This window comes from Anolis sagrei, chromosome 13 (genome assembly GCF_037176765.1).
Source record: "Anolis sagrei isolate rAnoSag1 chromosome 13, rAnoSag1.mat, whole genome shotgun sequence".
Taxonomy (NCBI): domain Eukaryota; kingdom Metazoa; phylum Chordata; class Lepidosauria; order Squamata; family Dactyloidae; genus Anolis; species Anolis sagrei.
The window spans coordinates 19,740,467-19,756,167 of NC_090033.1; the positions used below are offsets into that span (position 1 = coordinate 19,740,467).

A 15,701-nucleotide genomic window follows, 5' to 3' on the forward strand; every position below is an offset into this window, starting at 1 on the left:
CCACACCGTTCAAACTACCCTCGATATTATTATCCTTCCTATACAGATCTTTTGTATAGTCTCGTCACCGTGATCCCTTCAGCTTCTGTTAGGTCCCTGCCATCTTTGTTTTTATACAGAAACAGAGTTGTCAGGTTTGAATTTCCTGCTCCCCGCCCCTCTGTCAGCTCGATGGTGATTGGCCGGCACACTACAGCTGGGAGGAGGCTTGGCTGCCTCCTGAAAGCCTGTGCCAATCGCTGGGCTTCTGCCGCCTCGGCGTCCTGACGAATAAGGAGAGAGGGAGGCGGGACGAGAGGGAAACAATGGATTCTTGAGAGGATTATTGAAGATAGGAAATGTCCAAGCGGCCAGCGAGTCCTAGGGGCCTGCGAGCCAGCCTTTCCTATTGTCTTTGATTGGCTGTAATAAACCTTGATGTCTGGCAAGCCTGCCAGATCCGGATTTCCTCGCCACCGTGATCCCTTCAGCTAGGTCCCTGCCATCTTTGTTTTTTGATCACGCCCATTTTTGCCTGAATTTTACCCCTGATGTTTCTAATTTTCTGGAAGAGGTCTCTTGTCCTTCCTGTTCGAAAGTCCTCTTTAGCCGTCACTAAACCCATTGATGTGCTTCTTCCAAAGAGATCAGGAATGCTCAAAAGTCCATGACTCTTCAGGGTCCTCAATGGCTTTGTGTGACTCCATCCAAGGATGAAAACCAGAATGCCCCCAATATCATCAGCACTATGACCACTCAGATATTATTATTTTTTAATTCCATCCACATGAAAGGAAGCTTTGGGGGTGGAAAAGTAACAGGTTATTTAGGAATGGATAACCCAAGGAATAGGATGGGTCAAGGCCAAAAATAAGGATGAGTGGAGCACCTGATTTTCGGGAGAAAGGGGAAAAACAATGGACAGGAAGCCTTGAAATCCCTGATCCGTTTCCACCCAGGACAATGGCAGTACCTGGATAGTAATATAGATACACGAGAGAAGACAGAAGGGAAGTGGGGCCCAATGTTGCGAGTGTGTTGGGGGAATTTGGTGGCCGGCGACCCATTTATTGTGGACCCCTCCCCGTTGCATACAGTGAAGGAAGGCACTCCGAAAGCAAACCCAGAACTTGTTTCCTCTTCCAAGAGGGAGATACAGCACTAGCTTCGATCCCAATTTGGCACCCTTTCTATCCCACTCTCAGCTCCTTCCGTCTTGATGAGTTTCTTGCGGATCTAAGGACGTCCCGCCTGAGTGGAGGCCTCTCCCACCCACTAATGTGATGGTTTCCCTGGATTCGGGACGGAGGTAAAGGTCCTTCACGAGCCCCCAAATTCCTTTTTCCCGATCTCGGACCCGGATTCCGGCCTTGTTCACGGTTCTCACTCTCGGATTTGTCCCATGACACAATCGCCGCAAAGATGTCGTCAGATCCAGGGAAAGGGGGGAAAGAGAGGCGCCGTCCCCATAGGTTCATGATCCCCCAAAGATGGCACGGCGTCGCCCCAAACCCGCTGAACCGCTCCTCCCCGATTAGCTGTCTGTGTCGATGCGGTGCGCTGTGGGAAGGAAGAAAAGGGAAGGTGACACAGAAGAAGCCACAAAGAGGAGTTCCATTGGGAAGCCATCTTCTTCTACTAGACAAGTCTACAAAGTCCTGGAGAGACTTATTTTGCATAGAATTACGGAAAGAATAGACATGTCTGATCCCACAGCAAGCTGGCTTCAGGAAAGGCAAAAGCTGCACGTCACAAGTGCTGAACAGAGATTGCTATGTGTAAATGTACAGATTGTATATAAGGAAGTCGTGTACAGTGTATTCCCCCAGCACATAGAAGATGGCTTTGAAAGGCAGCAGATCACAGGAGCTGTCCATAGACCTGTCAGCGGCTTATGAGACTGTGAACCACCGCTGCCTCCTCCTGAGAAAAATGTATAGTATCACAAAGGACGACCACCTCACCCGCCTCATAGGAAACCTGCTACAGAACAGGAGCTTTTTTGTTGAGTTCCAGGGCCAGAGAAGCAGATGGCGGAAACAGAAGAACGGCCTGCCTCAGGGGAGCGTGCTTGCTCCATCCATGTTCAACATCGACACAAATGACCAGCCACTGCCAGAAGGGACAGAGAGCTTCATCTATGCTGATGATCGTGCCATCACCGCTCAAGCAGGGAGCTTTGAGATGGTTGAGCAGAAGCCATGTTCTTCTACTAGCCTTGCCTGGATATGGATTTCCTCTCCTACTCTACTCTTCTTTCTTTCCTTCTCTACCCTTCTTTCCTTCTTTCTCTCCTTCCCTCTTTCTCCCTCCTTCTCTCCTTCCTTCCTTCTCTACCCATTTTTCTTTCCTTCTTTCTCTCCTTCCCTCCTTCTTTCCCTCTTCCTCTCCCTCCTTCTCTCCTTCCTTCTTTCTCTACCCTTCTTTCTTTCCTTCCCTACTTCTTTCCCTTTCTCTCCCTCCCTCTCTCCTTCCTTCTTTCTTTCCTTCTTTCTCTCCTTCCCTCCTTCTTTCCCTCTTTCTCTCCCTCCTTTTCTCTTTCCTTCCTTCTCTACCTTTCTTTCTTTCCCTCCCTCCTTCTTTCCATTTTTGTCTCCCTCCCTCTTTCCCTCCTTCCTCCCCTACTCTTCTTTCTTTCTTTCTTTCTTTCTTTCCTTCTTTCTCTCCTTCCCTCCTTCTTTCCCTCTTTCTCTCCCTCCTTCCTTCTCTACCAATTTTTCTTTCCTTCTTTCTCTCCTTCCCTCCTTCTTTCCCTCTTTCTCTCCCTCCTTCTCTCCTTCCTTCCTTCTCTACCCATCTTTCTTTCCTTCTTTCTCTCCTTCCTTCCTTCTTTCCCCTCTTCTTTCCCTCTTTCTCCCTCTATTTCTCTCCCTCCTTCTCTCCTTCCTTCTTTCTCTACCCTGACACAGAAGAAGCCGCAAAGAGAAGTTCCATTGGGAAGCCATGTTCTTCTACTAGCCACCTCTATAAAGTCCTGGAGAGACTTATTTTGCATAGAATTACGGAAAGAATAGACCCCTGTCTGATCCCACAGCAAGCTGGCTTCAGGAAAGGCAGAAGCTGCACATCGCAAGTGCTGAACAGAGATTGCTATGTGTAAATGTACAAATTGTATATAAGGAAGTCGTGTACAGTGTATTCCCCCAGCACATAGAAGATGGCTTTGAAAGGCAGCAGATCACAGGAACTGTCCATAGACCTGTCAGCGGCTTATGAGACTGTGAACCACCGCTGCCTCCTCCTGAGAAAAATGTCTAATATCACAAAGGACGACCACCTCACCCGCCTCATAGGAAACCTGCTACAAAACAGGAGCTTTTTTGTTGAGTTCCAGGGCCAGAGAAGCAGATGGAAGAAAAGAGAGAGGGAAAATGAGGAAAAGAGAGGAAAGAAGGAAAGGGAAGTAATAAGGGAGGGAAGATGGTATCTCCCTGCATTGCAGAATGGGGCTGGGCTCTTGGGGTCTGTTGTTGTTGTTGTTGTTGTTGTTGTTGTTGTTGTTGTGTCAACTCACATTGCTTTGGTATCCGGAGGGCCTCGCTGTCGGAAGCCATGACCTGGTGCAAGACGCCGCGGAACTGGTAGAGCACCTTGAGACTCTTCTCCTCCCCGACGCAAGGATCGTAGAACCCTGGGAGACCGGCCTGAGGAAGCGAGAAAGGGAGAGGGAGAGGAAGGGGAGAGAAGGGGCTCATGGGAGATCATAGCAGCAGGATGCGATGCTGGCCTCAATGCAGCTTGAAGATCCAGCTACAGTTCCTTCCATTCATATTTGCTTCCTTCTCTCCTTCCATCCACATTTCCTCCCTCAGTTACATCCATCCTGCCTTCCTTCCTTCCATCCATCCATCCATCCATCCATATTTTCTCCCTCCCTTCTATCTTTTCATCCAACCATCCATATTGCCTTCCTTCCATCCATCCATCCATTCTTCCATCCAACCATATCTTATCACTCCTTTCTTTTCATCCATCCATCCAGCTTGCCTTCCTTCCATCCATTTTTCCATCCAGTCATATTTTCTCCCTCCCTTCTTTATTTTCATCCATCCATCCATATTGCCTTCCTTCCATCCATTTTTCCATCCATCCATCCTTTCTCTCTCCCTTCTTTCTTTTCATCCAACCATCCATCTTGCTTTCCTTCCTTCCATCCATTCTTCTGTCCAGTCGTATTTCTCCCTCCCTCCCTTCTTACTTTCTTTCTTTCTTTCCATCCATCCATCCATCCATCCATCCATCCATCCATATTGTCTTCCTTCCATTCTTCCATCCAGCCATATTTCTCCCTCCCTTCTTTCTTTCTTTCCATCCATCCATCCATCCATATTGTCTTCCTTCCATTCTTCCATCCAGCCATATTTCTCCCTCCCTTCTTTCTTTCTTTCCATCCATCCATCCATATTGTCTTCCTTCCATTCTTCCATCCAGCCATATTTCTCCTTCCCTTCTTTCTTTTAATCCATCCATCCATCCATCCATATTGCCTTCCTTCTATCCATTCTTCCATCCAGTCCTATTTTCTCCCTCACTTCTTTCTTTTCATTCAATCATCCATATTGCCTTCCTTCCATCCATTCTTCCATCCCACCATATTTTCTCCCTCCCTTCTTTCTTTTCATTCCATCCATCCATCCATCCATATTGTCTTCCTTCCATTCTTCCATCCAGCCATATTTCTCCTTCCCTTCTTTCTTTTAATCCATCCATCCATCCATCCATATTGCCTTCCTTCTATCCATTCTTCCATCCAGTCCTATTTTCTCCCTCACTTCTTTCTTTTCATTCAATCATCCATATTGCCTTCCTTCCATCCATTCTTCCATCCCACCATATTTTCTCCCTCCCTTCTTTCTTTTCATTCCATCCATCCATCCATCCATATTGTCTTCCTTCCATTCTTCCATCCAGCCATATTTCTCCTTCCCTTCTTTCTTTTAATCCATCCATCCATCCATCCATCCATCTTGCCTTCCTTCTATCCATTCTTCCATCCAGTCCTATTTTCTCCCTCACTTCTTTCTTTTCATTCAATCATCCATATTGCCTTCCTTCCATCCATTCTTCCATCCCACCATATTTTCTCCCTCCCTTCTTTCTTTTCATTCCATCCATCCATCCATCCATCCATCGTGCTTTCCTTCCTTCCATTCTTCCATCCAGCCATATTTTCTAACTCCTTTCTTTTCATCCATCCATCTATCCATCCATCCATATTGCCTTCCTTCCATCCATCCATTTTTCCATCCAGCCATATTTTCTCCCTTCCTCGCTTCTTTCTTTTCATCCATCCATCATGCCTTCCTTCCATACATTCCATCCAGTCATATTTCTCCCTCCCTTCTTTCTTTTCATCCAACCATCCATATTGCCTTCCTTCCATTCATTCTTCCATCCAACCATATTTTCTCACTCCATTCTTTTCATCCATCTATCTATACATCCTGCGTTCCTTCCATCCATTTTTCCATCCAGCCATATTTTCTCCCTCTTTTCTTTCTTTTCATCCATCCACCCATCTTGCCTTCCTTCCATCCATTCTTCCATCCAGCCATTTTTCTCCTTCCCTTCTTTCTTTTCATCCATCCATCCATATTGGCTTCCTTCCATCCATTTTTCCACCAACCATATTTTCTTCCTCCCTTCCATCCCTTCTTCCATCCAGCCATTTAACTCCTTCCCTTCTTTCTTTTCATCCATCCATATTGTCTTCTTTCCTTCTATTCATTCTTCCATCCAGCCATATTTTTCCCCTCCCTTCTTTTTCATCCATCCATCCATAATGCCATCCATCCATCCATCCATCCTTTCTTCCTCCCTTCTTTCTTTTCATTCCATCCAACCATCCATATTGCCTTCCTTCCTTCCATCCATTCTTCCATCCAGCCATATTTTCCCCCTCCCTTCTTTTTCATCCATCCATAATGCCATCCATCCATCTTTTCCTTCTTTCTTTTCATTCCATCCAACCATCCATATTGCCTTCCTTCCTTCCATTCTTCCATCTAGCCATTTTTCTTGTTCCCTTCTTTCTTTTCATCCATCCATCCATATTGCCTTCCTTCCTTCCATTCTTCCATCCATCATTTCTCCCTCCTTTCTTTTCATCCAACCATCCATAGTCATCCTTCCATCCATTTTTCCATCCAGCCATATTTTCTCACTCCTTTCTTTTCATCCATCCATCCATACTGTCTTCCTTCCATCCATCCATTCTTCCATCCAGCCATATTTTTCCCCTCCCTTCTTTTTCATCCATCCATCCATCTTTCCTTCCTCTCTTCTTTCTTTCCATCCATTCACATTGCCTTCTTTCCATCCAGCTGTATTTTCTCCCTCCCTTCTTTCTTTTCATCCATCCATCCTTCCATCTAGACTTCCTCCCTCCCTTCCTCCCATCCATCTTTTCATCCTTCCTTCCTTCCACCCACCTACCCATTTCCATCTATATCTCTCCCTCCCATCTATCTTTCATTCTTTTCTTCCTCCCACCCATCTATATACATTTCCATCCACATTTTTCCCTCTCTCCCTCCTTCCCACACTTTCTCCTTCCTCCTTTCCAGCTGCCATGACCCTGACCTTGGAGGCTTCCGTCAGGATGAGCTTGGAGTCCTTGACCAGGCACTGCAGGGGCACCGTCACGTCAATGACCTTCACCTTTTCGTTCCTCCGGCTCTGGTCGTTGACGAACTTCCCGTACCAGGCGTTGACCATGATCAGGCCTGGCAGGGGACGGAAACGAGGCGCTCGTGAGTCCCAACACTCACAAGAAACATAACGGAGCACACATTGAGTGAAGTTATAGCAAAAAGTCATGCACTGCTAATAGGCTTCTATTGGAAATGCTGAGTTATGCATTAACTGTAAATAGGGAATCATTTGGGGAATGTGTTCTGGCCTAGTCCAGGTGATTGTGAATGATGCAATCCTGGGTTTGAGTTAAGTTAATGAGTTGTGAACCAATCAGAGATTGCTATGGGTAAATGTACAGAATTGTATATAAGGAAGTCGTGTACAGTGTATTCTCCCTCTCCTTGTGCTGTGATGCTGTTTGCCGAAGGCTCTATGTAATTTATGAAAGGAACCTGTCTGCTAAGACAAGATATAACCTGTGCTGTGGTAAGTTTGTAGTGTCATCTAGATTGGAGGGGAAAACAATGCACTGCTAATAGGCTTCTATTGGAAATGCTGTGTCATGCATTAACTGTATATAGGGAATCATTTGGGGAATGTGTTCTGGCCTAGTCCAGGTGATTGTGAATGATGTAATCCTGGGTCTGAGTTAAGTTAATGAGTTGGGAACCAATCAGAGATTGCTATGTGTAAAGGTACAGAATTGTATATAAGGAAGTCGTGTACAGTGTATTCTCTCCCTCTCCTTGTGCTGTGATGCTGTTCGTTGAAGGCTCTATGTAATGTATTAAAGGAACCTGTCTTCTAAGACAAGATATAACCGTGTGCTGTGGTAAGTTTGTAGTGTCATCTAGATTGGAGGGGAAAACAATGCACTGCTAATAGACTTCTATTGGAAATGCTGAGTCATGCATTGACTGTATATAGGGAATCATTTGGGGAATGTGTTCTGGCCTAGTCCAGGTGATTGTGAATGATGTAATCCTGGGTCTGAGTTAAGTTAATGAGTTGGGAACCAATCAGAGATTGCTATGTGTAAAGGTACAGAATTGTATATAAGGAAGTCGTGTACAGTGTGTATCTCTCCTTGTGCTGTGATGCTATTCGTCGAAAGCTCTATGTAATGTATTAAAGGAACCTGTCTGCTAAGACAAGATATAACCTGTGCTGTGGTAAGTTTGTAGTGTCATCTAGATTGGAGGGGAAAACAATGCACTGCTAATAGGCTTCTATTGGAAATGCTGTGTCATGCATTAACTGTATATAGGGAATCATTTGGGGAATGTGTTCTGGCCTAGTCCAGGTGATTGTGAATGATGTAATCCTGGGTCTGAGTTAAGTTAATGAGTTGGGAACCAATCAGAGATTGCTATGTGTAAAGGTACAGAATTGTATATAAGGAAGTCGTGTACAGTGTATTCTCTCCCTCTCCTTGTGCTGTGATGCTGTTCGTCGAAGGCTCTATGTAATGTATTAAAGGAACCTGTCTGCTAAGACAAGATATAACCGTGTGCTGTGGTAAGTTTGTAGTGTCATCTAGATTGGAGGGGAAAACAATGCACTGCTAATAGGCTTCTATTGGAAATGCTGAGTCATGCATTGACTGTATATAGGGAATCATTTGGGGAATGTGTTCTGGCCTAGTCCAGGTGATTGTGAATGATGTAATCCTGGGTCTGAGTTAAGTTAATGAGTTGGGAACCAATCAGAGATTGCTATGTGTAAAGGTACAGAATTGTATATAAGGAAGTCGTGTACAGTGTATTCTCTCCCTCTCCTTGTGCTGTGATGCTGTTCGTCGAAAGCTCTATGTAATGTATTAAAGGAACCGGTCTGCTAAGACAAGATATAACCGTGTGCTGTGGTAAGTTTGTAGTGTCATCTAGATTGGAGGGGAAAACAATGCACTGCTAATAGGCTTCTATTGGAAATGCTGAGTCATGCATTAACTGTATATAGGGAATCATTTGGGGAATGTGTTCTGGCCTAGTCCAGGTGATTGTGAATGATGCAATCCTGGGTTTGAGTTAAGTCAATGAGTTGGGAACCAATCAGAGATTGCTATATGTAAAGGTACAGAATTGTATATAAGGAAGTCGTGTACAGTGTATTCTCTCCCTCTCCTTGTGCTGTGATGCTGTTCGTCGAAGGCTCTATGTAATGTATTAAAGGAACCTGTCTGCTAAGACAAGATATAACCGTGTGCTGTGGTAAGTTTGTAGTGTCATCTAGATTGGAGGGGAAAACAATAGTAAAACTGACAATAGCTGGGCATGTGCTCAAGTGACTGTAAAGAGTTCCAGTTTGTGGGTGCAGTTGACTGAAAATACAGTGCAGGAAGAAGGTACTGGAAAGCGCTGAAGTTGTGCAACTGATTTGCTGCTGAATTGTGAGATAAAGCGCGACAATACAATTCTACTTCGTGCCACAGGAGGAATATAAAGACATGAAATAAAGATGTGATGCTACAGGTTGCTTACCCGTAGCCATGTTTCCTCTAGTGGTCATCTGTGAAATTCGCACATATGGTAGTTGCTGCACAGATGCATCAGCTACCATATGTGCGCATTTCACAGAGACCATGAAGGAGAAAGGCCCAATACAGTGGTCTCTCCCTCCCTCCTTCCTTCCTTCTTCCTTCCTTTGGTGCTTCTTTCCTTTGTTCCACAGCAGGGTAGCGGTGGGAGTGGGGTGGGGAGCAAAAGCCCTTGGTAAACAGGATTTGGCCTGTAGGCTGAATTTGGCCCATGGGCCATACTTTGAGGACTCAATTCCAGATTAAAGTTAAATAAGTTATTGAAGCTATGGAAAAAATAGACCCCTGTCTGATCCCACAGCAAGCTGGCTTCAGGAAAGGCAGAAGCTGCACATCGCAAGTGCTGAACCTGACTCAGCACATAGAAGATGGCTTTGAAAGGCAGCAGATCACAGGAGTCGTCTTCATTGACCTGTCAGTGGCTTATGATACGCTAAACCGCCTCCTCCTGAGAAAAATGTATACTATCACAAAGGATTACCATCTCACTCGCCTCGTAGGAAACCTGCTACAAAACAGGAGCTTTTCTGTTGAGTGCCAGGGCCAGAGAAGCAGAGGGCGGAAACAGAAGAACGGCCTGCCTCAGGGGAGCGTGCTTGCTCCATCTATGTTCAACATCTACACAAATGACCAGCCACTGCCAGAAGGGACAGAGAGCTTCATCTATGCTGATGATCGTGCCATCACCACTCAAGGAAATCAGCTACAGAACAGGAGCTTTTTTGTTGAGTTCCAGAAGAGAAGTAGATGGCGGAAACAGGAGAACGGCCTGCTTCAGGGGAGTGTGCTTGCTCCATCCATGTTCAACATCGACACAAATGACCAGCCACTGCCAGAAGGGACAGAGAGCTTCATCTATGCTGATGATCGTGCCATCACCGCTCAAGCAGGGAGCTTTGAGATGGTTGAACAGAAGCTCTCCGAAGCTCTAGGTGCTTTGACTGCCTATGACAGGGAAAACCAGCTGATCCCTAATCCATCTAAAACACAGACATGTGTCTTTCACCTTAAGAACAGGCAAGCATCCCGAGCTCTGAGGATTATTACCTGGGAAGGAATCCCACGGGAGCATTGCAGCGCACCCAAATACCTGGGAGGAGTCACTCTGGACCGTGCTCTGACCTACAAGAAGCACTGCCTGAACATCAAGCAAAAAGTGGGTGCTAGAAACAATATCATACGAAAGCTGACTGGCACAACCTGGGGATCACAACCAGACACAGTGAAGACATCTGCCCTTGCGCTGTGCTACTCTGCTGCTGAATTTGGCCCGTGGGCCATAGTTTGAGGACTCAATTCCAGATTAAAGTTAAATAAGTCATATTAAACAGCTCCCAGCGGTTTCCAACCTCACTCTTACCCATCCTGGCCTCTTCGGCCTCAATGATCCTCCGGACCGACTCCTGCATCAACCGCACCTGAAGGAAGTGAAACCATCTCAAAAGTCCGAACCACAAAAAAGGTTGGAAGGGAAAGGAGGGCCCAAGAAGGATGGCAATGAGCTGGGAAAGGCCTAGAGACCAAAGACTCGTAGAATGCAAGGATTGGGAGGGATCCCCAAAGGTCATCCAGTCCAACCCCTTTCCGGCATGGGTTACTGAGAAGAACCTGGAAGAGCTGCGGGTCAGAGGAACAGGGTTGAGAGGTGTCTGGACAGGGATGGAGAGGCTTACTGCGGCTTCGGCCTCCTGCTTCTTCTGCAGCGTTTCGCTGGCGCTGCTCTCGCGATGCTTCTCCAGCTCCCTAGACGAAAGAAAGGAGCGTTCTGGGTACCCAGAGGGGGTCTTGTCCAACGCAGAGGAATCCCCCATTGGTGCCACAGAGAGACTTACTTTTCCTTCTGAGCCCGGAGGTAGGGCCGGATGATGAGGCGGTGCATGGCGAAGTAGATCACCAAGGGCCCGGCCGTGGCGTAGAAGACAGCACTCGGCAGGAGCTGGTCCGTCAGGTGGATGGGGAAGAAGTAGGTCTGGCTGGCTCGGTTCAGCCTGGAGAGGAAGCCATGCGCATCAGCTCCAGCAAGCCCTTCCCCACAGGTATCACTTTGCAAGCCGACACACAATTCATTTATTTGAGTCTATTTTTGATAATGTTGATGATGTTGTTGTTATTGTGCCTGTGCTTTTTGTAATTTTTATACATTGTGATGTATGCATATGTCTTATGTTAATACTACCCGTCCCCTGCCACGCGTTGCTGTGGCCCACATGGGGGTTCTGTGTGGGAGGTTTAGCCCAATTCTATCGTTGGTGGGGTTCAGAATGCTCTGTGATTGTAGGTGAACTATAAATCCCAGCAACTCCAACTCCCAAATGTCAAGATTCTATTTTTCCCAAACTCCACCAATATTCACATTTGGGTATGCTGAGTATTCGTGCCAAGTTAGGTCCAGATCAATCGTTGTTTGAGTCCACAGTGATCTCTGGATGTAGGTGAACTACAACTCCAAAACCAAAGGTCACTGCCCACCAAACCCTTCCAGTATTTTCCTTTAGTCATAGGAGAACTGTTTGCCAAGTTTGGTTCAATTCCATCATTGGTGGGGTTCAGAATGCTCTTTGATTGTAGGTGAACTATACATCCCAGGAACAACCACTCCCAAATGACAAAATCAATTCTTTTGAGCGAAAGACATACATTAGGTTGTTAGGTGTCTTGTGTCCAAATTTGGTGTCAATTCATCCAGTGGTTTTTGAGTTCTGTTAATCCCACAAACAAACATTACATTTTTATTTATATACAAGTTTATTGAAGAATAGAAGAAGCTTGACAGTTTCAATGTTTCTTAACTCTTAGAGGCACATATCTTCAGAATATTTGGGCCAAGTTTGGTCCAGTTCCATCATTGTTTAAGTCCACAGTGGTCTCTGGATGTAGGTGAACTACAACTCCCAAGCTCAAGGTCAATGTCCACCAAATCCTTCTAGTGTTTTCTGTTGGCCATGAGAATTCTGTATGCCACCTTTGGTTCAGTTCCATCCTTGGTGGAGTTCAGAATGCTCCTTGATTGTAGGTGAACTCTAAATCCCAGGGACGACAACTCCCAAATGACAAAATCAATTCTTTTGAGTGAAAGACATACACTGGGTTGTTAGGTGTCTTGTGTCCAAATTTGGTGTCAATTCGTCCACTGGTTTTTGAGTTCTCTTAAGCCCACAAACGAACATTACATTTTTATTTATATACAAGTTTATTGAATTATAGAAGAAGCTTGACAGTTTCAATGTTTCTTAACTCTTAGAGGCACATTTGTGTCCAAATTGGGTGTCAATTCGTTCAGAGGTTTTTGAGTTCTGTTAATCCCACAAACGAACATTACATCTTTATTTATATAGATGAACTTTGATGTTGTTGTTGTTTGCTGTTTATGTTTTGATTTTTTTGCTGTAAGTTGTCCGGGTTTGGCCCCATGTAAGCCGCTCCGAGTCGCCATCGGGGAGATGGTGGCGAGGCATAAATCAAGATTATTATTATTATTATTATCTCTCATCTCTTTGATTCTTCTATCTCTCATCTCTTTGTTTCCTCTATCTCTCATCTATCTCACTCTCTTCTATCACATCTATCCATTTATCAATTATGTTTTGGATGTTTTAAATCTGTACTTGTTAGAGAGAAGCCAGGACTCACTTAATCTTGAGGGAGACTCCTTGGGGGACCCCGACGCTGACGGTGGCCCCCAGAACGCTGTGCCGGGAGATCTTCCGCTCTGCCCCGTATTCCACAATGGTCCCAAAGAAGCCGGCCCTGGAAGAGAGGAAGGAGGGCCCAGAGTCAGTTTGGCCCCTTGGACAGATGGGAACGCTGCTTCACCGCTTTCTTCGAAGGCCGGTTTGACCTCCTTTTGCTCCCTAGAGGCACTAAGAAGGCACCCTTGTTAATACTTATATTGGGTTGCTGTGAGTTTTCCAGACTGTCTGGCCATGTTCCAGAAGCATTCTCTCCTGATGTTTCCTCCACATCTATGGCAGGTGCCCTCAAAGGTTGTGGTCTATTGGAAGGCAAGTGGGGTTTATATATCTGTGGAATTCCAGAGTCAGCTAACACCTCCCAACAAAGAACCCCCCCAGGCAGGAAGCACCCAGGCTTTGAAACTGCAAGGCTATTCAGTGCTAATCAAGGTGGCCAACTGCAACATTCACACTTGCCTCCAACAGACAAGAGTTCTCGCTCCCACCTTGGACATTTTCCCCACATACTGAGGTGAACTGAGGCCTTCTCATGCTGAGGCCTACTAAAACACTGAGGCCCTTCTCCCACAGAGGCCTCTCACAGACTGAGGGCTACTAACACTGAGGCCTTTTCCCCACATACTGTGGTGAACCGAGGCCTTCCCATACTGAGGCCTACTAACACACTGAGGCCCTTCTCCCACAGAGGCCTCTCACAGACTGAGGGCTACTAACACTGAGGCCTTTTCCCCACATACTGTGGTGAACTGAGGCCTTCCCATACTGAGGCCTACTAACACACTGAGGCCCTTCTCCCACAGAGGCCTCTCACAGACTGAGGGCTACTAACACTGAGGCCTTTTCCCCACATACTGTGGTGAACTGAGGCCTTCTCATTCTGAGGACTATTAAAACTCAGAGGCCCTTCTCCCACAGAGGTCTCTCACAGACTGCGGGCTACTAACACTGAGGTCTTTTCCCCACACACTGAGGTGAACTGAGGCCTTCTCATTCTGAGGACTACTAAAACACTGAGGCCCTTCTCCCACAGAGGCCTCTCACAGACTGAGGGCTACTAACACTGAGGCCTTTTCCCCACATACTGTGGTGAACTGAGGCCTTCCCATACTGAGGCCTACTAACACACTGAGGCCCTTCTCCCACAGAGGCCTCTCACAGACTGAGGGCTACTAACACTGAGGCTTTTTCCCCACATACTGAGGTGAACCGAGGCCTTCTCATACTGAAGTCTACTAACACACTGAGGCCCTTCTCCCACAGAGGTCTCTCACAGACTGAGGGCTACTAACACTGAGGCCTTTTCCCCACATACTGAGGTGAACTGAGGCCTTCTCATTCTGAGGACTACTAAAACACTGAGGCCCTTCTCCCACAGAGGTCTCTCACAGACTGAGGGCTACTAACACTGAGGCCTTTTCCCCACATACTGTGGTGAACTGAGGCCTTCTCATTCTGAGGACTATTAAAACTCAGAGGCCCTTCTCCCACAGAGGTCTCTCACAGACTGCGGGCTACTAACACTGAGGTCTTTTCCCCACACACTGAGGTGAACTGAGGCCTTCTCATTCTGAGGACTACTAAAACACTGAGGCCCTTCTCCCACAGAGGCCTCTCACAGACTGAGGGCTACTAACACTGAGGCCTTTTCCCCACATACTGTGGTGAACTGAGGCCTTCCCATACTGAGGCCTACTAACACACTGAGGCCCTTCTCCCACAGAGGCCTCTCACAGACTGAGGGCTACTAACACTGAGGCTTTTCCCCCACATACTGAGGTGAACCGAGGCCTTCTCATACTGAAGTCTACTAACACACTGAGGCCCTTCTCCCACAGAGGTCTCTCACAGACTGAGGGCTACTAACACTGAGGCCTTTTCCCCACATACTGAGGTGAACTGAGGCCTTCTCATACTGAAGTCTACTAACACACTGAGGCCCTTCTCCCACAGAGGCCTCTCACAGACTGAGGGCTACTAACACTGAGGCTTTTCCCCCACATACTGAGGTGAACCGAGGCCTTCTCATACTGAAGTCTACTAACACACTGAGGCCCTTCTCCCACAGAGGTCTCTCACAGACTGAGGGCTACTAACACTGAGGCCTTTTCCCCACATACTGAGGTGAACTGAGGCCTTCTCATACTGAAGTCTACTAACACACTGAGGCCCTTCTCCCACAGAGGCCTCTCACAGACTGAGAGCTACTAACACTGGTCTTTTCCCCACATACTGAGATGAACTGAGGCCTTCTCCTACTGAGGCCTACTAAAACACTAAAACACTGAGGCCCTTCTCCCACAGAATGAAACAGAGAGTGTTTGAGGACCGGGACATCCGTAGGGAGACCAATGTGCTTCTTTATAAAGCTACTGTCCTCCCAACCCTGCTATATGCCTGCGAGACGTGGACTGTCTACAGACGTCAACATTGACACTGAAATACAATACAGCCTGAGCTCTGCAAGTGCAGCATTTTTCTGAATGAAGCAGGGAGTGTTTGAGGACCGGGACATCCGGAGCGAGACCAAGGTGCTTGTCCTCCCAACCTTGTGCTACGTGGAGACATGGACTGTCTACAGACGTCACATGCAACTCCTAGAACGATTCCATTAGCACTGCCTCTGGAAAATCCTGCAAATCTCTTGGGAAGACAAGCGGACAAATGTCAGCGTGTTGGAAGAAGAAGCAAAGACCACCAGCACTGAAGCGACGGTCCTCTGCCATCAACTCCACTGAACCGGCCACGTTGAGCTGGTACGCAAGGAGAGGTGGGTTGTTGTAAGCAAAGACCACCAGCATTGAAGCGATGGTCCTCCGCCATCAACTCCCCTGGACTGGCCACGTTGAGCCGCAAGGAGA

General features: G+C 46.7%; 1 protein-coding gene across 1 annotated transcript in view; it reads right to left on the minus strand.

Annotated features, from left to right (window-relative positions):
- Window positions 1-735: 735 nt before the first annotated feature.
- The window catches only part of DNAJC11 (DnaJ heat shock protein family (Hsp40) member C11), a 64,861-nt gene continuing 49,895 nt past the window's right edge, over window positions 736-15,701 (minus strand). The window contains exons 10-16 of the mRNA XM_060758715.2: window positions 12,782-12,898; window positions 10,984-11,139; window positions 10,825-10,894; window positions 10,512-10,569; window positions 6,562-6,704; window positions 3,494-3,623; window positions 736-1,539 (exon numbers count right to left, since the gene is read on the minus strand). Coding sequence (XP_060614698.2) covers window positions 1,514-1,539; window positions 3,494-3,623; window positions 6,562-6,704; window positions 10,512-10,569; window positions 10,825-10,894; window positions 10,984-11,139; window positions 12,782-12,898 — 700 coding nt within the window. The 3' untranslated portion in view covers window positions 736-1,513. The remainder of the gene's footprint in view (window positions 1,540-3,493; window positions 3,624-6,561; window positions 6,705-10,511; window positions 10,570-10,824; window positions 10,895-10,983; window positions 11,140-12,781; window positions 12,899-15,701) is intronic.